Source organism: Osmia lignaria, chromosome 11 (genome assembly GCF_051020975.1).
Source record: "Osmia lignaria lignaria isolate PbOS001 chromosome 11, iyOsmLign1, whole genome shotgun sequence".
Lineage (NCBI taxonomy): Eukaryota > Metazoa > Arthropoda > Insecta > Hymenoptera > Megachilidae > Osmia > Osmia lignaria.
Genome location: NC_135042.1, coordinates 6,354,002 through 6,377,633, shown reverse-complemented (window position 1 = coordinate 6,377,633; position 23,632 = coordinate 6,354,002). Strand labels below are relative to the sequence as shown.

Sequence of the window (23,632 nt, the reverse complement as noted above, 5' to 3'; positions counted from 1 at the left end):
TTTCTTAAACACCATCTGCTTGTTCACTCCCTTTGATTTTAAATGACAGACCCAATGATGGAAATCCTTTGTCCCGCCTCTCGGGAAGGTTTCAACACCGAGAAGACGGGTCACAAATTAAACCTCCGCCTCGGTCTCCATCCCTTCGACCCAAGAAACGATATCCAATCGTCACGGAGAACACCTTTTCCGTAATTAATGAACAAGATCCAACCCCGTTCTTCTTATCGAGTGAAAAAAAGAAGGGGGATGTACCAGTTTAATCTGTCGAATGGACACACTTTTATCAGTTCCGGCCCATTTCACCGGCTCGTCCTTGATTTTTCCTTAATCGCCCATCGATTCATGGGCTTCGTTGACCGAATTGACGAAGGAGAACAAAGGCATCGGTTGATCGCGACCGAAGGTTAGTTATTATTACATCACGGTTCTAAGGGAGTCCCTAGTTCGTCGAACAGCAGGTTATTTCGACGAAACGACCGGTCGAGGGCGAGAAACGCGAAGGTACGCGGACCGTGTGCGGTTCTCGAGTTACGTCTTTGAATTTACGAAGCTATAATTCAAACTGGCACCCCAGCGCAACGTTGTTCCAACCTCTTCGAGACGTGCTTCGTTCTCGCTTCAGGAACTCATACGCCGCTTTCTGAGAACGCTTTCCATCCTCGTTTGGAGGAATCGATCTTACCGGCTGCCGTGTATGCGTCCTCGATCTCCAGAGATTGGATTCCTCTCCTCTCTTCTTTTTTAATTTTCACCCGGCAAACGCCAGTCTCGAGAATTACTCGAGGATTTCCGAGCAAGAGAAAGATCCAGTTACCCGATCCAGTAGCTTTCGCTTCTCCCCTCGTTTAGCAGGGCGAACGAAGACGCAGATGGCGAATTTAGGGCTCGATATTATCTTGGGACTCTAAACAAATGTAGCCAGGCTCGCAGACGAGGTGACTCTCTTTTTTTTCCTTCCTCCTCGCGAGCAAGGAGAAAATTATACCGAGACACCGGGAAAAATATCGCAGTTTGTTCTCTACTTAATTAGATGGCTTTGTGACGCGGATTTATGAAGGTACTCCGTTTCCGTGAGATAGAACTGCGCGAGAAGATGGCCGAAAGAGTCTATAGATGAGACAGTCTTATTTAGATGAGACTGATGCTCGGCGGATTTCCTTTAATTTCATTGGAAAACGTCTTAGATGATCTTAGAACTTTTCTGAGTATCAATTTAGTGCTGTTGACAAGCTTTATATCTCAATGGTAATAAGTAGTCAGAAGTAGATCAATTCAACTGGAAATTGGCAGCGTTAGTTCGTTTGAAAGCGAGACAATGGAGGACTCGTAAAAACGTCGCGAGCAAACCACGGAGGGCGCGAGAGCAAAGACAATTCTCTTGCTCTTTTACGGGGTCATAAATTAATCCGAAGAGGCGAGAGGGGGCCACCGAAATGTTCTCTGCTCGTAACCCAAGCCGGCTTTCAGAGACGAAAGCTGGTACAGGCGGAAACAAAGGAACCCTGATCACGGGGATGGAAATGTGCTGATTTCAGTGAGTCGTTGAAACACGTGCCACGATTAAATGTCCCTATAAATTTACCATTATTACTTCATCATTCTCGTACGACACGAATTCTTTTCTATCGACGAACGCCATTTTCGGTGCTGGTAAAAACATTTTAGCATCACGCATTTTGCGGAATAGGTTTCGAAGGTCCGTCAGGGGAAAGAGAAACGCGCGAAGAGTTTTCGGGGGTTGAGCCCGTTCAAAGAGACGACAGGTCTGAAAGGAACCAGCCAGATAAAACGATATTGACCCAGTGGGTTCTGCAACGGAAGAGCAAAGAGGAACGGGCACGCGTCTTTCGTTTTCTTTTGCCTTTGCCGCGATATCGAATGCCCAATCCCTCTTGAGATTCTTTTCCGCACTGAATTTGCTTCGACGTTGTGCCATCGACCGTCTCTTATCGCTTGTATCGCGGCTCAAAGGCATCCCCGATAACAGAAAATCCTATTTCGATTCTCTCGTGCGACTGATGGCTATGCCGAGACTCTTTCCGTGATAAACACGACAGCTTTCCGGGGGTGTCCTCGGAACAGGTGGTGAAACGCATGGAAAGGTATTAAGGGTTCTTTTTATTGTAAAGGGGTTGGTCATTTATTTCTACCTTCCAAGAATGCGAGGTTCGTGATTTGTTTTAGAAATTCTTCAGAACTGATCTTATTAATTAAAATAACGAAGATTCGACTATAAATTTTCGACAAGGTTGGCAGAAGAAAAATTCATCATTAATTTCTGCGTGTTCCCTCGACGGAGACTCGGCATTTCTCTTTCGCATAAATTTGCATAGGAACGCCTGTCGGGTACATGCCATGAGTATTGTTTACGTTGAGACAAATATTTACGGGGTGGCCCCTTATGTACGAACTCGTAACATTCCGTGTCGCAAATCATTTCACGGGCTCCCCCTATTGCAATTCAACATCAAACGAAGACCTTCGGGATCGTGGAAGGTCGTGGAAGGGTCCTCTGTGCCCGTTTCCAACGCAACTGCTTTCGAATGTCCGTCACGCGCCCGTTACCAGGATTCTGTCTTGTTTACGCTGTCATTCGGTCAACGACGAACAATTTGAATTCTCACGGCAAATCGACCAGTTTTCCCTGTCCCTTGCAACCGTTCCTTTTCCACCGAACGAAATTGCTTGCAAGGGAAAGGGAGACTTTAATCCAGCCCGTATCGAAGCGAACCTCTCGGAATTAATTTGATTCGTCGAACGAAATTGATGATATTCGACCTGTCTTCTATTAGATCATTGTGAAATCAAGACCGAAGGTGTTGGAAGGAAAATACTATGCTTCGGAAAAATTGTCAGACTTGCTTTAGTATTCCCCTATAGAAATCGTCGTTGTTGGCGAAGGTCCAACGATTCTTTAGCATGCCCAAATTCACCGTGAAGATTCACATTGCTTCATTCTTCCGTTTCAACGTGCTCGACTTTCCGACTGGCTGTCACTCTAGTCGGTTAACTCGGAAAATCAACTTCCGACCTTCGAAACGAGGCCGTTTCTGAATTGAATTTTACGAGCCATGGGGATGAACGGTGCCGTGGGAACGACGAGGACAGTTCTGTCACTTTATTATATTATAATCGTTTCCTCCTTTCGTGTTCCTAGTATTAGAGGTGGGAAGTAGAAAAATCTTGTGTCTGTGAATTTAATTTAGAGGTTGACAAAATTTCATATCATCTCTTAGGAGTAGAATTCAAATTTTATTTTTCTAAATCAGGTACCCCCCAGATCAGAATTTGTAATTCAGGTAACTGAAAAAGCAAAATTTGGAATTTAGATACCCCTAAATAATGAAATTTCTATTTTGGAAATATCTAAGACGAAAATTTCATTGTTTGGGAATATCTAAAATGAGAAATTTAATTGTTATCGTCTGAAACAAGAATTATCCAACAATGAAAACTGATTGCGTATCGATGCTCCCCATTAAACTTCGCCATGAAAAGAAATCATATTCTCATATCTATTGTACAATTTTCGTGTAACTGTTCTTACGATAAACGTTATACAATCTACTATACTTAAATCTTCACGTAACCACTTATTAATAATGATGCTCCTCGATTTCGTAACTACCCCCATATCCGGCCTCTAACGTAGACCTTCCTCTCCCTGGAATTGATTTCGTTTTACGAGCCACCCTATTCCTCCTCCATCTCATGGTTTCTCTTCCGCTTCACGGCGCTCTTTACTTTCGCGAATTCACGAAAGCACTCGACAAACTTCAGTCGACTCGAAATAAATTCATTCTGGATCGTAAAGTCAATCGTGACAATCATTACGATGTTGAAGAGACGAAAAACCGAATTTCAAACGAATTTCAGGAATTCTCTTTTTCTAGCAGGACAATAGGTGGAATTTTTATTGAAAAAGTTGCAAATTTTTTGGAGGGAAATGTTAAAACTAATTACATAGCGTCGAGCGGGTGGGTTTACGATTATTAAATACTTCCCTTACTCGGGAAAACTCCGTGAAACTTCTCTGCGGAGTTTAATAACTTAATTAAAACTTTCGCACACATATCGTGGCCGTATTACAGGCTAAGGTACAATTTCTGTCGACCAGATAAATTTATCGTAAATGGTCAAGGATCTCTTCTTTCTTCAAACTTTGCCTGCTCAAGAAATTGAAAATTAAAAGACGACTAATGGATTAGGAATATTTGATCAATTTAGGGGAATAATTAAAGTCATGACTTTATCGTGTATATGAAAATTCTGACCTAATTCTCAAAGATTATCATCGATCCCGTTGAAAGCGGTGTACGGACGGGTCCCTTTTCTCGACAGCACCCTCGTCAAACTCCGCCATGAGGCGTATTGTTTCGATATATCGGGTTTCGAGTTCATTATATCCCTTTTCCGAGCGAGCCACCATTTGAATCCGATCGTTAACGACGCGAGTCGTTACCGGCACGCAGCGTCTTCTTGGTTCGATGGTACTCAAAAACGGGGCTCGCTAACGAACAGCAAGTTTTCTCGTTTAACGAAGACGAGAGATTACAGTAATCTCGTCCCCACAGCCTCGGTCCTTGGCTCGCGGATAATTAAGCTTTCGCCTTCGTTCGATGCATCTTTAATTGTAACGCCGCCGTGCCATGAATATGCAATGCGTCTATCTTTACTTTTTTAATACACCCTTCCTTTTTCGCTCTCCGACATCGTCGTCGCGAGAAGTTGCAACCGGGGATCCCTCGAAAGACAACGAAATCCCTTATCCATCCCTCTCTGTAATTTTCATTTAATTTTTTTTTTTTGTAACGAATTCGTCAGAGGAGGAGGCTTGAAAATTTCAGAAGCACCAAAGCGTTTGTCGACTCGCCGAAGAAACACTGATCGATTTTGTAACGTTGCAAGATTTATTTTCACGCGCAAGATTTACTTGTCCTGTGAAAATGAAGACATCAGAGGAAGTTTTTATGCAGTGATGAAATTACTGAACTAATTAGTATTCCTAATTGCTCAAAGAGTAGAGTTACAATTTTCTTCTCTCGAAAGATCCGCAGAGAATATTCCAAAAATAAAAGAAGTTATCAGCTCGTTTTCGAAGGACGTTCCTTTACCTACGAACGTCGCCTAATGAATCCGGTCCGAGACAATGAGCAGGATCTTTCGTCGGCATTGTAAGCCCGGACAATTTCATTACCAGCCAACTGTGAGCTTTTTCAGGGACGTTTTCGCCTCTGATTAATTCAGAAGGTTGGTTGGGGTGTAGAAAATGGAACGGTCTCGAGGAGTTCCAAAGAATTTGCAGATTCCCCCGATGACCATGGACGATGACGAATCCGAATGCCAGCCTCTGTTTCCGCTTTCAGAATGGATCGTGACGTAACTGGAAAAGCTTTCGCGGAATGCGAGCCCTTGTATCGGGCTAACGTCTGCGATAAAAGCTCCTCGCCGAGGGGGATGATCAGTGGAATGTCGTGAAAAGGTCGAATCACTACTCCTTGGATCGGAATTTGATATCAACTAGTTGTTGTGCAGTCGCGCTACCAGTTAACTCTTTGAACCCTTGCCTCAGACTCAATTTTCATTGACAGAGCCGCTAACGCTAGCTCGACAAGACGAATTCACGCGTAAGCGAGACGAATTAATTAACACGGCGAAACAGCCGAACGCCAGTTGTCGCCTGTTCTTCTGCTCATCAAGAAGAAACTGACAAATGCGAGGGTGAAACAGTCACGCCCCCGCATGATTTGTCTCGGACTTTCCACAATTTTGCCGAATTAATGGCCACACCTGTAGAAGTGACTTCTTCGCTCGCACTTCTCCTCGAGGATCACCTCGAGAAGGGTCGAAACAACCCCTGTGTTTCTTTCAAAATAAATCACTACCGTAGCTGTCTCTCCCTCTCTCTCTATATATATATATATGATTTTCCACCCTTCTTCCTTCTCTAATCCACCCTTTCCACGATTTTCCGTCGGACTTTTCCATGTCTGGCGAACGCCACGAACGAGTAAATATTCAGTGGTTCTGTGTGTAACGCTTATGATAAAGTTCGGTCTACGCTTTATTTATTATTCATGGGGGGGTGGAGAGTGGTCGGAGGGCCACTTATACGCACGCTTCTGGTCGAATTAAAAAAGTTTCCCTTTAATTAATACCGCGTTACGAAGCCGGGATCGGAATTCTCTTTCTTCTCGCCTGGTCATTTTCGAAGGAATTCCTCTTTTAATTAGACCCGGCCAACGACGGATATTAATTACCGGGTAAACAGTCTCGTCCGGTGAAACTTTCCTTCTTAATTCGCGAGCAGTCGGGGTAGTTTCCCAGTGAATTTCTCTTTTCTTTATTCCCCTGACGCAAGGACTCTGTGAAATCAAATATCCAGGTGGAAGAGAAGCATCGGCCACGGTACGCGTCGTAAACATGTAATAACGCTTGCCTCTCGAGGCTCTTTCATAAAAACTAATTCTCTCGTTTAATTTCGTTGCTTTATGTCACGGCGTCGTCTCTTATTACGCCGCGTATCAGCTTCGCGAGCCAACCTCGACTTTTCTTTCTGTCCGGCGCCACGAAAATACGAGCGAACGATGAACGAAAGGGGATCCACCTACCTGCAGGCTTTAACGTGTCCTGTAAATGAAACATTCGGTTAAAATATTGCCCTGCCGTGCTACCTGTAACAATACCGGGGCCGCTTTTCTCAGTTTACGAGACCGCTTCGAACAGCGTGTAAACGTTGGAAAACGGAGACTGTTTATTAACTAATTTTCACGATTCTCCTTTTCGACGCCAAGTTTATCGTTTCCCTTTCTGGCGAGCGGACGTATGAGTTATTTCTTCACGGCAGAGAGAAAGTTAATAAAAATAGAGGTATTACGAGAAGAGGCGACCGGCTGTCCAGACCCTTTGGCAATTACCTTCGTCTCACCCCGTTGCAACCTGGCGAATATAACGGGCATCCACGCAACGATAGGACAGTCATGGTTCGGATATATCGCGCCAGATATTGCCAGCACGTTTCCCGAGATCCTTTCCAGAGATCCTCGTTACAGGATACCTCGAACGACACGTCGATTCTTACGAGCCGCGTTCGTCGTTTCGGGCTGACAAGAAGAGGGTACCGTCCCGGGATTATGCGGTGAATTTACTCCGCTACCTTCCGCGGAGGGAGAGACCTGGAATTCCTGGAATATCGGCGCCGTTAATTAAAGGATTACGTTATGGGTCTCGTTACACGGCCGGATATTCGAAATATTTTGCAGCGGGCCTTTTTTTTACGAGCTCCCTCGCCCTGATGAAATTTATGCACGCCTTCGTCGTGAAATTAGGCGGTTAAGTGATGAACACCGCTGATACGGCAGTTCATTTTGAACTTATTAAATGAATTATGCAATTATACGCGCAGGGAGGAAATCGTTCGAGATCCTTACTGACGATATTACAAAAAGAATTGTTGTATATCAAATGAGCGAAATGGAAATTATTTTTAATTGTTATATAATTGTCTGCAATGTTCCTGTCTGTTAGTCATCGTTTCGTTTTGCCTGGGCAAAACAGAAACGACAGAAACAGCAGACATACACCATGTTTCTTCATGCACATTCCTGAATGTATTGCACGAAGCCTGGTGAGTAGGCTTCTAAAGCGAGTCATATTTCTCTTTAACGCTCCCAAAGCTCGTGTTGCAACGTGGAAATTTCGTCGAGTAGGTCGGCACGGACCCTGCGAAGGTTCAGCAACGAGAAACGGTTAAAAATACGATTCTTTGTCTGGTGCAGTGCTCGTCACCAGCGGTTTTTAGACGGTGTTTCGCGAAAAAAAGAGAAGAAACAAAACGCTCGAGACCACGAAATTCCTATCTAACCAAAATTGGAACGAAACGGGGACACGTGGAAAGAAGAGGAGATCTTTGTGTGTATATTTAGTTGTCGGTGTACCAGGCAATTTCTGGTCGAAATCATCGAACCGAATGGTTTCCACTTTAATCCTTTAATGATACCATCGTTGATTCGTAAAATCTCTCGCAGTTAATGAAAATCGTGCTGAAAACCAGACCGGATATTAATCGGTCTTTGATGAAACGCGTGCAAACGAAATCGTTTGCTGTGATACACTTTTTATTCGAATTCCACGAGAGCAGTTTGCGAAATTACGGTAAACGATTATAAACGGGAACTTTGTGATTGAATTGTGTTTTAATTAATATAATGAAGTGAGGGTTTTTGGAAGATAATACAACGGGTGTTTTAGGTGTTAACGAAGAATGTTTTAGACAAAATGAGTCAATTTCGAATCAAGTACCTCGTTATTGTAATTAAACTATTTCCTACTAATAAGTCTAAGTGTCGCCTTTCTCTGTGGTTGCACTTCGAGCGTCGAGGATGGTTGAATTGCTCGCTGTTAGGCGTGCAGCGAATGCAATTTGCCAATGAAAGCAAATTACCGCGAAAAACAAGCCTCCCTCGGGCCACGCGGGAAACTCCAAAGTGTCCTCTCCGTTTTCGACGACCGGTTAAATCGATTATCGTTCCGGTAACGTCGCGACAGCTTTTCTCCTCTGTTGCAAGTTGATTTTATCGAAAAATACAATCGCCGAGAAGCACGATAGTACGTGAAAACATTTCAGTAACAGAATATTGCAAAACGGTTGAGGACCTTCCTATTTATTTTATCATGCAGAATCTTCGATATTAACGCAGGGTGTATCGTAATCCGTAATATACACACGTCGATTCGATCCCACTACAACCCTATTTCAAGACCACCCTGACACGTGTACCATAGAAACTTCAACAACGTATCGTTCACGCCACACCCTTTCCTTCTCCCTCTGGTCATCCCCTATAAATTCAAGAATTACACGATGCGACGACGTGTCGTCACCTTTGTCCCGGCCTGAAAGGACCGCAAATATTTGTCGGCTATCTTTGCAGCTGTAATTCTAAAATACGGTACACTAACTAAGGCAACCGGATCCTCCCACGAGCATCTCTTAAAAAAAAGAAAATTTGTAGAGGAGGAATATCTACGATATCCCCTTTTACAGATGATTATCTAAACGATTGCAACCCTTGACCGACTGCCCGATAATTAACGCCAATATGTTCCAGTCCCTTTTATCTTCCACGATTACACCATTTTTCCTCCCTTTTAACTCTTCTCCGTCTGTTTCCGTGTACCGTGTCTGTTCTTCCCGCCGCTATCTTTTCACCCGAGGCTTTTTTCCCCGGTTGCAATTCGCGCCAGACCCTTCTACTCGCGGCGTACTCTACGCGTTATCGCGATAATTGCCCGATTTATCGCCACCGTAAATTCCAAAGCACCGCCGAAAATTAGCGGCCAGCAGGCGGTGGTTATTTCTCGCTTCCGGTCTCGCGTTCCGCTGGATAGAGATACACGGTCCGACGATCGGTTTAATCAGTCCCCGATGAAAAGATCGGCAACACCTTTTGCTTGTTTTCAGTCTCGTTACTCGAAGAATTATCAAGGAATTATCAAGCATGTAAGCGTTCGAGTTTACTCGCGATATTGTTAACAAAGTTGAGTCTTGTTTAGTTCGAAAAAAAAAGAAATTAGAAAATATCGAACAAACTTTTTAATTTTCAACGAGGCTGGAGAATCGTTGGACGAATCAGCGTCGGGTCCCGCGGCCACAAATCAGTCGGGAAACAACGAAAGTTTCGAGCAGAAATTGCTCGCTAAGAGCCATCGTAAATTCATTTCGAGCGAGCCGCGTAATTTCGGTGCCCCCGACGTTCGTACTCCAAATATTTTTCCGGCTCTGTGCACCCGAAAGCCGGAAATTTAAAAGCTCCAGCGCGGCTGCTAATTGTTGAGCTCGATGATCCGCGATCCAGCCGGTAACCGATAATCGAATTTCGCGATTATGCCAGTGATGCGTGCCTGTAAACTTCCCTCTATTTCCCCTTCCCTTATTCTCTCTCCATTCTTTCATCGGTTAAAATCACCGACACGGTTTGTTTTCCCGTTCAATTTTCCCTTGATTTCGTTCGTAAAACACGCGAAGCATTATGCTTATGGACTCTCATTTCGAGAGAATTACGTTTGGATAATTGCGATTCGCTTCTGACTGTAATTATTCAAATTACTCGGATTTTTCTGTTCTACCCCCGCGCAGTTATGCTTAATTAATTTCACTGGAGCCTTCACCTACGAGCACCGTTCGATAAATCGAAGGTGATTATCGTCGTATTTTGTGCATCCGGGTAGCGCAAGAACCGTTGCCGGGGAATCAGCTAGCAAAGAAAGTTGAATCAAAGAAAGAACTAACGAAGGGGAAGTTTCTTGTAGAGACACGAGAAACTTTGCTCCCATTGTCCTCCGTTTCACCGGCGAAAATAGGCTATCTGAACCTTGACTGGCAAACAAAGAAGAATCAAAGCTCGTGTAACAAAGGACGTTTGCTTCGATAGGACACGGATAGAGGATGCGCCTCTCCTCTAGTCCGAAGTAGAATATAAGCCATCGAAAACTCGACTAGAAAGGGAGAGCGAGTTTTCGGAGAAAGGATTAACGAGAGAGGGGGAAAAAAAAAGTTTCTTCGAAAAGTGGAATGGAATTGCAAGATCTCGATCGAGGAAACTTTCGACCCATCTCTATATCTATCTTTGAGCAGCAAGATAATTAAAGCTGTCTAGAGAGTTCAGCGAGAAATCTGCGGGAAAACTTTTCTGTTTCTTCGATTTCATCGACGATCGCTTAGCAAACTGCAAACTTTTCCACGGAATACCGAATCAACCGGTAAATAAAACGAGCCGGCAGAGATCGCGAAATTTATCCGCCAACTCTTCCGAGTTCGCGTAATCCTTTGCAGTTTCGGCCAACGTCGGAGTACAAAAGAAGGCCACTATTTCTCAAAGTTCACCGTCTTCGAGGAGAAACTTGTCGGGGTAGAGAGATTTTTTCTATTTAAGTCGATTTAAGTCAGTGGGTGCACGGGGCGTCGTTAAGCTTGCGTTTGGCGCCGCTATGTCTCACGAAGAAACGCGAACTCCTTCACGATTCGCATATATTTCCCTTGGAAATAACAGTAGCATCGCATAAATAATTAAGAGGGTTAACGAGGCCAGTCAACGTCAGCCTCGTTCGAAGTAAAACTAAAATTTCTTCGCAAATTAACGCTATCAAGATAGAATGGCCCGAGGCGTTCCCCCTTTCCGTTCGACCCTCCAACGAACATATTACAATAATTGACCAGGGGTTACCTTTGACCCGCGACGGCACCAAGGGCCCCGTCCATCGAGCGAGTGGTGTTGGTCGTTGGAAAGGCGGCTGCTACGATGACATTTCTGCCAGGATAACCCAATTTGCCTCCCTTTCGTCGAGGGTCGCTCGGTGGATCGATGAGGGGAGGAAAGAGGACGCCTCGTTCCTTCGTTTTGGCCCCCTTTAACTGCGACGAAACGCAGATCTGCGGGCGCAATGTGCACGAGACCGAACGAGAAGGGTCAGTCGAGCGATTCGTCCCTCGTGCTACGCTCGCAGAAACGAGGACGAGAGGGATTTCGCAGTGAAATCACGTTCTCGTCGCTTTCCACCGGGGAGGATCCGGCTGGAATTGAAAGAACCAATTGAACATCGCGACCGTTGAATTTTGCTTCGAAAATCAGAAACATGGAAGACGTCAGGGAAAGAAACAAAGGATTTTTAAATAATAGAAACTTAAACGACTAAAATTTGTCTCTTTGTAAAATTCATTTCTCTATTTCTTCAGTCGCGTTTCCGTGAAAGCTGGCAAAAGGCAGAGAGCATCAAGCCATCCAAGTTCTTCGGGTGATTTATCCCTTTCATTTCTAGACCAGAGGAGAAAATCTCGAGCGGAGCATCGTCGAACGTCTTCGACGATCTCGAGAAAAGGTTGGCGATGCCTGAATGCTTGAAGAGAAAGGGTCGCCGACCTAGCTCGTTCCCCGTTGTCAGGGATGCAGAAGCAAAAAAACGTCGGTCCGGTAGCCAAGGGCGAGCTGACAAATGGATGGGATTTAAGCGGGTGCAACCACCAGGGAACGCGCGTTTTTCATCGACGGAAAAGGGCGGCTCGTTCGTTGCTTTAAGTAATTGCATCCCGACGCTCGTTGTGAGACGCGTTTGAAAGATAGAGAATCAGGCGTCGTCGCGAGCATCCCGGACCCCGTCGAGCCTCGGAAAATCCTTATCGATGACATCCATCGACGTATGATCTCGCCTCGGGGAAGCGTCCAAAATGAAAAGCCAACGTCTCTCCGGAGAGTTTGAATGTGTTCGGATGGAAGGTGAAATTCGTCGAGGAGGATGTCGCAGAAAAACGCTGGTAAGACGAAACGTTTTTGGATGGACGAGGGCTCTGATGACCTTTATTTCTTGCAGTCTCCCCTGCACCGTCTCGGCGAGGACCATTAGAGACGCTGACAAGAGGGAAAATAATGATCGAACGAACTGTTCGTTTTCTGTACTTCGTCTAACATCCGCTTCCTTTTACCTCCAAACGATGTCTGACCCGTGATGTCTGGATCTACTTGACACCCCCTCACGCTTCGACCGATAAAACGAGGATAATCAATAATTATTATTTTTACGATGACCCAATAATTCTTCATGCTTCGTAGCGTTTAGAAGGTGAGATTAATAGCATCAGTGTTACCATGGTATTCCATTAAACGAGACTCGGCTGACAAATTTGTGACAGAAACCAGCAGGCACGCTTTCCTTTCCCTCCTCTCCTAATTAATCACTGGAATCGTAACTTGGACCGAAATAAGTGATTTCCCCGGCGCGTAGCGAAGGGTCAAAAGCGTACTCGTCCGCGAGTAATCCCTAATAATTCCAAGTGATTTACCTTCGATCCCCGGGCTATTTGCGACGGGGTTCGATTCACCGCGAAATCGTTATCTCACGGTGGTGCATGTCTGGCGACGTCACAGAGCGGAGAGGACGAGGAACGAACGGGAAGACAAAACGTTTAGACCGCGGCCGCGGCCGTGGCTGACCCTTGCCATGCTAGATCCATTAGGGACGGACGAGTCACCGGGGAAAATAACGACAGACCGATCTCATCGGTTTCCGTAGCCGCAGATCCTGCTGGGAAACTTCTTAACGATCCAGGGTAAACGGAAATCCAGAGAGTAGCAAGACTTCAGTTCCTAATGCGAATTTCCCAAGGAGCGGAGCAAGTTCCGCAATAAATGCCGCGGAGAAATGAACGGCCGAGAACTTCTTGCAGAGAGACTGTTAAATCTTGTGCACCGTTTAAAATTTTAACACTCTCGTAACGTTTAGTTGACGATTAATTTCCTTCTGAAATTTGCTAAGGAATCGTTAGACAACTCTTGTGAAAAAATAACGAATCGTTAACTCTGCTCGTGCGGAGTTGACGGATTCAAAGTATTCCTGCGACAAAGTCGAAGGAGAGCACTTTTCCTTCATCCGCTTGCAGAGTTAACAACAGTTCCGAGCGAAGAGGCTGAAGGACAATCCAGCAGCCGTAATCCCAGGATAATTATTCGAGCGGTGCGGCGTGTCTCGTTTCAACGTGAACACAAACGAATCCTCGAAAAAGCCGGACAGAAACGCTGAGGGAATTACGGTTCTCTCGGAGGCAGGAAGCCAGACGTAGGTCCCGCGTCAAAGACACGTTGGCCAACGTTGCCAACTGAACCACGAAAATTACCAACTTTCATTACTCGTTGCACGGCACGAAGCGCATACAAGCGCGTCTTCTTTCACGCGAACGTTTCACCCAGCAGCGGTCAGCTCTCCGCGAGCGGAGATGAAAGAAGCGCATTTAAACGCGTTTCACTGTCAGCTCGATCCTTCCTCGTTTTTCCTTTCAACCGTGCTTGCCAGCCGTCTAATTAATTAAATGTAAACCCAGCGGTACCGGCTCGCCAGCTTTCTCTACAGTTTCTCGCCCACCCCCGCTTCTCTGCCATCTCTTTTTACCTCCGTCTTGCTCCTGTCATCGCGGGATCCTCTACTCGTCAACCGTCTTCGTTTGGGACTCGAGACGAACCTTCGGTAATTCTCCACTCACTTATTTGCGTTTACCTAAGAGTCGCGTCTTCGTCGAGCGGGACGCAGACGGTTAATTGGCCCCTGCCAGAGCTCATTCCTATTTCACCCTTCCGCAAACACGAATTTCGCTCGATCGTTCGCCATTCCTCTTGCTTAATTGCTGCATGCGATTCTTGAAAACGTTATTATAGCGTTATGCATAACATAAAAAGAATAGGAAAGTAGAAATTGGACTGCAGCTCTGTTGACCGCATTATCAGGGCAGTCTGCCCACCGGGTAATTACTTACCCTGGCGTACCTCCAACCTTTATCCCTGCCTCGTAAAACGCAAGCATCGCTGGCAGCCCTTAATCCCATAAAGGGGTGAATCGCGACCGATAGCCGGACAACCCCTTTCGTGCGTCCCGGGGATGCGTTTCAAGCCAGGACCAGCTACGGAAACCAGCCTCTCATTATCATAAACGTAACTCACTTGAACAACTCATCGGCATTTTGGAACATGGCCAGAACTCGCGGGAGGAAAACCTTTGGCTTGCGACGGAAAATGGCGGTGAAAATCCAAGGTGCGATCTTTGAGCTCTTGTCGCGTTGCTTGGCGGCTGAAAGCGAGGGTTGGAAAAGGGGATGCTGTCGTTGGATCTTGGGCTCTCTCTGTGCTTTTCTTTTTTCTTTTTTTTTTTTTTTTTTTTTTTTTGGAGCGGGGTGAATTCGAAACGACGGATTGACGAGATTGGGGTGGAATCTTCGTGTATCTTTTTTTCATACGGTCTGGCGAATTTATGGCAGGTATGTGGGTCAGTCTGAGCGAGAAACTGTGAATTGCAAATGAACGTTGATACATTTTCCTTTCTTCAAATGTTTCAACTTATAAAATTTCTAGGTTAAACAATTGGATGTTATCTGAGTTTCTTATTCCCGGAAACGTGAAGCTCCAACATTTGTGGAAATGTGAAACTCCATCTTTGAAGTCACTCGAGTTTCCGGTCACATCGTCGAGCTGACGACTTTTCTCGCGGCAATCTCTGCTGTTAAAACGTAACTCGGTCATTAAAGCAGTCCCGTTTTCCGCTTTGAATACGCCATAAAACCATCCCCGATCACGAACGCGATCTTCGACATCTTCTCCTTCGGTTTCTTCCCTCGGTAATCGTTGACCTTAATTGACCTATTCCACGAGCCGATCGCAAACTACCATCAACCTGCCTCGTCGAGCTTGATTCGCTTTTTTTCTTTAAATTGTGACCTTCGTCGAAGCACGAGTGTCGGAGGGTAGTAATTGAATGCTTAATATCGCGTTCGCAAAGTTTATGATTCGTGATAGCAGAGCGGGGTTGGGTAACGCGGCGGATAATGGAGTTATAAATTGAGTGCTTAATTTTTGAGATGCTTCAGCCGAGAACTTTCAAATTTATTTATAAACGTTGTTAAAAGCTTCGTTTAGTATGTATACAAGTTCCTTCTTCGCTGCTTACTCTTCGTTAGTCGAGTCGTTTAATCTTTCGTTCCGGGGTCTCCTTTGCGGCAGGAAATTCGTATCGTTTCCTGTCGTACTTAACGTAGGAATTAGTTAACAAAATATATAGGAAATTCGATTAAATAAAGCGTATAACTCGTAGCTGATCAATGCCTTTGTACGTTCTCCATCTGGTCGTTACAAGCCCTTGTCGCGTGACCGCTGTTCCTGCGAGGAAGGCTTCCGTTTCCGAAAGTTAATCCACGCTGAAACCCAAGAGGTGGCCGCTTTCCACGGGCTTTACGGGGGTATCGCGATCGATCGGCGGGAATAATCGTAAAGAAGGGTGTAGGAGAAAAACAGAGACGGCGAGGGTGGCGAAGGAAGTTGTACAAGGGTGAACTATACAGCCTCGAAAACGACGCGTTTCACCTGATAAACGTAACTTCTGATACACGCCATTCTCTCAGCCTCACTTCAGCAACCCCAGAACGTCGTAGCCACGGGTTTAAGCTTGCAAGGGAGTTTTTCATGATCTTCGCCGCCCCTTGGATTTTCATCCCCTGGGCGCACCCTCGCGCCGCTCCGCATCCATTCGCGACCTCTTTAATTCCAGGATCGAATAAGAATTCATTAAAAGATGCGCGAAGGGAGAGAGGGGAGCATCTTTCCCGTTTGCTTCGAACTTGCCCAGGGTTTTAAATAAATTAAAAGTTTACTTCTTTTTCCTTTTTTCTTTTCCTCGTCGCAACATCGGCCACGCGACATCGAAATCGAACGCCCACCCTCTTTTTCTTTAATTACTCGCCTGGAGATCGGTACGGGATGCAAAGTGGAACTTTGTGAAATCTATTGGTCGACCGGTCAGAATTAGCCAGAACTTTTGGAACTTTTGAACGAGGGTTCGAGGAAAAAGAGGAACGGTATTTTCATGGTCGAATATTGCTGTTAATATTCTGCGATACAGTTTCGTTCGTGATAAGATTAAATGAAACTTTGTCGATTGTTACCTTGAGTAGATTGCACGGTCAATATCATCTTATGATAGACAATGGTAAATAATCTTCATGATATTGCAATCAAATTTTTTATTTCAAGTTCCGTGGACTTATCTTTCAGAGGTAATTGTATTGAGATTGCATTCAGGTGTCGCGATACGAGCAAAGCTTCTTTCTTTTGTGAATATCCGTTTCTATCTGGAAATTGCCAGCCGACAGGAAAACCAACAACCAGCTACTCCATCGCGTTATGGAAATTTCGGGCGTGCAATTATTTCGATCGATCGCCACGGAGGCAATCTCTTTGCTCGTTCGCGGTGCTTCTCCTTCAAGGGGAGATCAAAGAGGCCGTTTTCCCTCTAATTACGGAAAATTTCGTCGTCGGGATATTTAGCTAGACGAGACGTTTCCCTCGAGATAGGCGGGAACAAGAAGGGTTCGTGTTTATTCGAAGAAAGATCGGAGATGATGTTTCGATAATGCTTTTAATTGATCTTACAACGTGCTGTACTAAGTTCCATCAACCCGAGGACAGTTAGGAAATAATTTTCCGCTAGAATTAATTCTTACCACAAATACTTAAAATTTCGCAGACTATGTCGAACATTCCGAATCACGATTAATGGTAGAAATTGATTTTTTCCTGGAAAAACAACAGCAATCGCAATAAGAAGGTCGGGATCGATCGTTCCACCCCTGTCGCATTCTCTGCTTCATTCCACGAAGACCCCCATTACTTCACCAGCGATCTAGTAATTGGCTGGGTTCGTAGGTTCTTCGCAACGTTTCCCCTTCGCCTAGGCGTGGACAAATATTTTCTTATAATATCTCGAGCCCGGCGTTCCTTTGAAGATCGGTGACGTTCAGCGGAAACGTTCCGGAATCGTGGAACGCGATATCCTTCAAACATCATCGACGTTTGGTTACCAGGCAATACCGTTAATACACGTTTTCTCGAGCTACAATCATCCTGTCGAGCCACATATTAAGTAGCGACGAGCTTTTTGCGCGTCTCCCTTTACGCGGAGGCTTTTCCATTCGAGATCAAAGCGGAACACACGGCCTCCCTTTGCGTTCTACGTTCCCATTTCTGGCGTGGCCTTTGCCCGTAAAAGCGAGCTAACCGCCGAAAAGTCATCCACCGTACACGTCTAGCCGGTTAAATAATCGAACCTGCCAGCCACCAGTTTCGAGGGGTCGCGATGAAAGGGTTGAAAACGTCATACTTCATGTGGCACAATTTTACCTCATGGATAGGAAACGGGCAGGGAACGACGTTGGTCCTAACTGAAGATCGATAGTCAAATTATATTTTTTTATTTTTTTTTATTTACGTATTTCAATGTTTTTTTTTTTGTTTTTTGTTTGTTTTTGTTTATACACACGGTGTCCCAGTATTGATGGCACAACCATAGAGGGAATGATTCTACATGAGAAAATAAGTTGAAAGTATTAATGCACAAATTGTTGAAAATGTTGACCACCGTACTGCATACGCAACTGTTTCTTACAAGTATATGCATACTCAAAGAAAATTCAAAGCTGATTTTTTCGAACACAAAGCCTCAAATGAAAATAATTTATTCCTTATTATCAACTTATTTTCTCATGTAGGATCATTCCCTCTATGGTTGTACCGTCAATACTTGGACGCCTTGTATATATATTTTTTATTTATAGAGATATGTATATATTTCTTATAACTATTACCGGAAATCTCCTAAATTAAAAAATACATCTTAAAGACGCTTTAGTAACATGTTGGAAAGAACAACAAAAGGTAAAAAGGATGCGTTGGCCGTTTTATCTCCACTAGACGTGTTAGGCTCGAGCATAACAGACGATTCTGTGTGTTCCTCTATCCATTTCCGGAAGAAAGCGACGTCCGAATAAACACCAGGTGCTCGAGGACGGGCGCAACCATCTCCACCGGAAACGACACCGGCTAACATCCCCTGGCAAGTCAGACTACCTCCAGAATCTCCCTGAAAATCATTGACTATGATGTAGTGCATCAATTACGAAATATTCCATGGAGAAACTTTTTTGGTAACCCTTTCAACCCTTTTTTACGAGACGATTAATCAATCGGTCGCTGAGTCATCGCTGTAGAAATCTCTGTACGATTCGAGCAGAAAATTGAAGTGAAAGTTCCTTACCCCGCAAGCGTCTTTTTGCCCTTCCATAAATCCAGCACACATCATTCCTGGCAGCATGTCCGTCACGTGTGACAAAAGTTCTCGACACGTATCGATTTTCAGTAATGGCAGACTCACGTACATAAGATGATTGCTTACCGTTCGGTCATCCTAAACAAAAAAAATTTCGAATACATCTTGAAACGTCTACATTAGTTATTTGACTTACTTCCGACGGATAACCCCATCCAGCCACCTCACAATATGTATTCGGTTCGTGTGTATCAGTTGCTAGAGATGCGATGTTCACCTCATCCGTCATCTTAAAAGGCACACTAAGCTGCAAGGCAAAAGCTGGTCAATTTAAAAATCAAACTCTTCGACAAAATTCTTTGCGATTGAAAAACAAAAAACTATAAATCCTACAGTGAGTATTGCAACATCGTTCTGTAGAGTATCTGCATCGAACTCTGAATGAACGTCAACCTTCTGTACCCCTCTTTTCTGACCAGTGGAAGTTTGTTTATCGAGCTTCAATTCTCCAGCAACGACCATGATCGACCATGGTTGTATTACAGAGCCATAGCTGTAGGAACAACGAGGCCAGGTTTACTTTCTACTTTTCATAGCGTTCATGGAAAAGTTTGAAATGCACTCACAGGTACATGCAATGGGCCGCGGTGAGGACATGCCGTTCGCTTATCAGTGATCCTCCGCAGAAGTGTGCGGAGTTGTAGCTGCGCCTCAACGACACCTAGACACGTTTACCAGACAACAATTGATGTCTGAACTCGTTTCGTCGAGAAGTTTCGTTAAACACTTCACTTACCTGATAAGGGAACTGTCTGAGTGCCGCCTTGGTTCCATTCACTATTCGCCCGGTTAAACTGTAACTCACCCACTCCACGTTTTGATAAGAGTTCAACGTGGTCTCGGTTTCACCTGACACACGATAAACACCGTCGCAAAATCAAGAACAATTCCATGGATTAATATTTCATCGCACGGAGTCGATGGGAAACAAATTAAGTAGAATGAATCAGGATTTCCCGCGACATCGTTGAACGAACCTTCCGTTTAATGAACCGCGGCTGATGATCGTCAAATCACGAAGGATTTTGATAAATCTACCGGTTTAGAGGAGATGCAGATGATTTATTTTTGGAAAAAAGCTCGACTTACCATAAACCACTCCGAACATCAGCGCCACTACCAGCACGAAGGAAGCCATGCTGCCCACTGGCTAAGATAATGGACGATCGAACGATTTATTGAGTTGCTTATCGATTAGATTAGATAACGCGGGTATCCATAGTTTTTTTCCCGCCGAAAAAACCGTGAATCTAGGATTACCCAGACAATATTCGTCGTATAAGGTTCACGTGTCAATCTAAATTGCAATGTGAATCGAAATTTCGAATTCAGAATTTCGAATTTAGCCACGTACGAATGATTTTATGATGCGGGAAGCGTGGCGCGTGTCAGCTACGGAAACAGGTAACCACTGATAAATCATCGGTCAATATAGATCTGATAACGATCGACGATTTCTTTGTATTCCCTGCTACCGTTCAGATAATGGGATCGTAACCAGGTTACGGTGACGACATCTCCACGTTGGTTCACCGTGATTGACATTAATTTAATTCGATGAAATGAAATAAAAACTGCAGGGCAAATAGAAACATTGTTTCGAAATCAGAGCAATTTTCGTGATGAAGGATTCCAGAAACGTTCGCGTAATGGAAGAGTACCTTTCGAAGCCGACATCTTCTGAAAAGGCACGTATTAGATCGTTCGAGAAAGTGCGAATTAACGCCGGTACGAAGCAAAATCGATCGATCTTCGCGATGAATTGCACCGCGAAACCGGTATCTGCTTGTCGTTAAGAGACGAATTAATCGTCGGGTAGCAGCGAGAATAAATATTCATAAAAGCTCTTCTGTTCGGTAACGAGGAACCTGAGAGAAGAGCTACCGTTACTTGGCAAAATCGTGCTTCGAATCGGTGATTATCGTTTCGTTCGAGAACGTCGCTCGATGAATCGAATTAACGAGAACAGAGTGCGAGGAGGTGTTCGGAAGCAACCGGTGATTACTTATTATTTATAAGACACTCAACCGGTGAATTCACCGCGGTAAGTACACGTTTTCGAGCTTATTTACGAGCGAGCTTCGCTCGCAACAACCCCTTCGTCCTTTTTACGATGGAAGCGTTGTATGCTAAAATGATAAGTCAACAAATCAATCAAATTGTAGTGCATCAAATTGTCTTGGGGGCTTAATTGGAATATCCGTGTGCTTGTCGAACAACGAGCTTCGATTCGCAAAGTCTGAACAGTTCAACCTTAACCGCGATTAATTAGCATCGACGTGGATGCTTGCGAAAGCTGGACCGATCCGCTAGACAACGAACTGCCCCCAGGGCTCTCGACCGGTCTGTTGGCCACACGGAGATTGTACACAGGGGTTGTTGTACGGGGGCTTGTACGCCGGGGTTGGCTGGAAACACGGGGGTGGGTAATGGTGGCTCCTATCAGCTCTGTACACTCTCCTGCTCTCTGCTGGGCCCTCGAAAAGCCCGTCACGAGCAACGATATTCCGTTGAGTTACGCCGATGGTAGCTGAAACACGCGCCCACCGACCACTTTGCATATTGGATGCCCGTTCGACTACCTATTTAACGGCGTCTTCTTCGATGGACTACCACCCCTTGCTACTCTACTCGAACCTAACCACTGCCAATCTGAAGCCCTGTTGATCGAACAGAGCATCAATGCCCACACTTTTCCTTCCTTTTTTCGAAACATCAGATTTCCTTTCATCAGGAAAGAGCATACAGCATTTCGTTTTCAACTTTCAGTCTCTGATAATTAAACTTTGCGCCGTATCGTCACAATTTGTTTAAAAAAAAGTTACATTTACGATTGTATACGAATGGAACTTTATTCCAGCAACGTAACCCAAGCTTATTTCCTATCGTCTTCAAAGTCTCCTCATTCCGTCTTCCTTTCACCGAAGCTCCTTCGCCAACGTTTCTCTCCCTCTCTCCGGTACTCCTCCGGATCGGAGACGAGCTACCTCCACTCGACTTCTTGTACCCGGATCAAGGAATCATTCTCGATGGAACCGAGGATAATGTTTATGGGATGTAATGATAAGGAATGTTGCCTGGGGGCGGTCGACCCTATCCACCTCCCGGTTCGCGTCGCTGTATCTCTCCGCTGTTATTTAGTTGCTCCCGCTATAAAAGGACATCTTTCTTTCTGCATGCAGATGTGCGTGTATGCGCTACTAAGCGTAATCATCGATTTGCTGAAACATCGCTGAAACTATTCGTGACTAAATCGTAATTTGATCTATTTAGTATAATATTTTTCTTTTTGGGTAAAGAGCGAGGGAACGATGATCGCGTTGCTGTCCGAGACGACACAACGTTGATGACGATAATACAGCTGAATATCTGGGAACGATCTTAGACACTTCAACGTTGTTTTATATGCCTAGTCTTTTTTTATCTTTGACTCGAAGATGAGAGACGCTTATCGCGATACTACCAACTCTTTTACAGCTGGACGAACCACTCCTTCCATCTCGGATATTCCTTACTATCTTTCCTGCCAATTCGATTCAGAAGTTGCGAGATTACTTTTCATTCATTTTCTAGGTTGCATTATCGTGAATCCTCCTCAGCCGCGGGGTGCGGATCTACCTGTGGAACATACATTTTATAGGTAACGTTATTTTATTTTCTGCATTCATTTAATTTACTGTATTTATCTTCTTAGTTTATTGAATAAACGCATTGCCGATAACGTATAGAATTAAAAGGTCCACTATTTTCAGTTGTTTACCCAGTATATTCCTTGTGGTAAGCAGACCGACTACGACCTTGACAAAGTGGCTAACTCACGACCCTATTCATCCGGTGCCTCCTCCCGCGGGCTGAACAGCAGCGTGGAAAGAGGAAGAAGGTAACCTTGACTGCAGTGCAACCAGTTAAAGGGCCGTTCAAGGTCTACCAGACGGTTCCCAGTCTATCGTCTGGCTGGCTGGTTGGTTAGCTTGGCTCGGTTGGTCGTTACGCTCCGCCAAGTGGACGACGGATGGAAACAGCCAGAACGGAACCTTTTCCGTTCACGTGCAAATACACCGACTATGGCCTGTTTTACCTCGAGAACTGGAATAACGAGCGATGTATTTCTTTTTTCCATTCGATTCACCGGACCCAGTCCCTGCAGCGAAGAAGAGAGTTAATTATCGGAACCTTTCGGAAATCGATTTCCTGTACTGCGTCGAGAAATTTAGAAACAATGTAGGTTCCTTTGCATTTGCAATTTTTTCTCAATTCCGTGAAAAACTAAGAAATAAAAAAAATACAGAGAAAAGTTAAAAATTCCAACTAATTTCTTTTTTGATAAAATTCGTCGATAAAAGGCTAAGAAATGTATTTTTTTAGATCAAAAGAATTAGTTACAGCTTTACGAGTTCTTCTCAGCCAGGATCTGCAGAGGCCTCACCGAATATTTTATGGGATTTTCCACGCTTTCATCGAGGCTGTCGCCATTCCACGAGGCTACCCCTGCAACTTCACCCTTCAATGGAAGTGCTCGTGACGGGTGCCAGTATGTGGCAATCGAAGTGCTTTCCTCAGCGACGAAATTGGGTTGCGCCTTTTTCCATTTTCCCCGCTGATGGCTGCCGTTAGCACGCGATTCTCTCTTCTCTTGACGTGCCACGAAATCGAAATTCTCGACAACGGCCCTTTGATGACGATCCCGATAACAAACCTGACATCTGGAAAACAATAAACTTATCATTGGTATCCTTAATTAACAAGAAAACAAAAAATAACTGCAAATCGACGGGACCAAATGCAAGCGTTTAATCAGGATTGGAATTTTTTATTCGATCCTCCCGTATGATTAATAATTTTCCGATAAACATCGACAGCGGTTAATCCTCGCGAAGAAGAAAGCGTGCTCGAAAGACGTAAAATAAAACGTTTACTTCTGTGTTATTAATCACGC

General features: G+C 44.7%; 1 protein-coding gene across 1 annotated transcript; it reads right to left on the bottom strand.

Moving 5' to 3' along the window:
• Positions 1-17,785: 17,785 nt before the first annotated feature.
• On the bottom strand, positions 17,786-23,398 carry LOC117604194 (trypsin). The gene is made up of 9 exons (XM_034324041.2): positions 23,080-23,398; positions 22,457-22,962; positions 19,786-22,314; positions 19,433-19,545; positions 19,263-19,357; positions 19,030-19,189; positions 18,833-18,943; positions 18,625-18,774; positions 17,786-18,450 (listed from the first exon to the last, which is right to left on the bottom strand). The coding sequence occupies exons 3-9, from the start codon at positions 19,832-19,834 to the stop codon at positions 18,205-18,207; spliced, it is 924 nt and encodes a 307-aa protein (XP_034179932.1). The 5' UTR covers positions 19,835-22,314; positions 22,457-22,962; positions 23,080-23,398; the 3' UTR covers positions 17,786-18,204.
• Between the last annotated feature and the right edge of the window lie 234 nt (positions 23,399-23,632).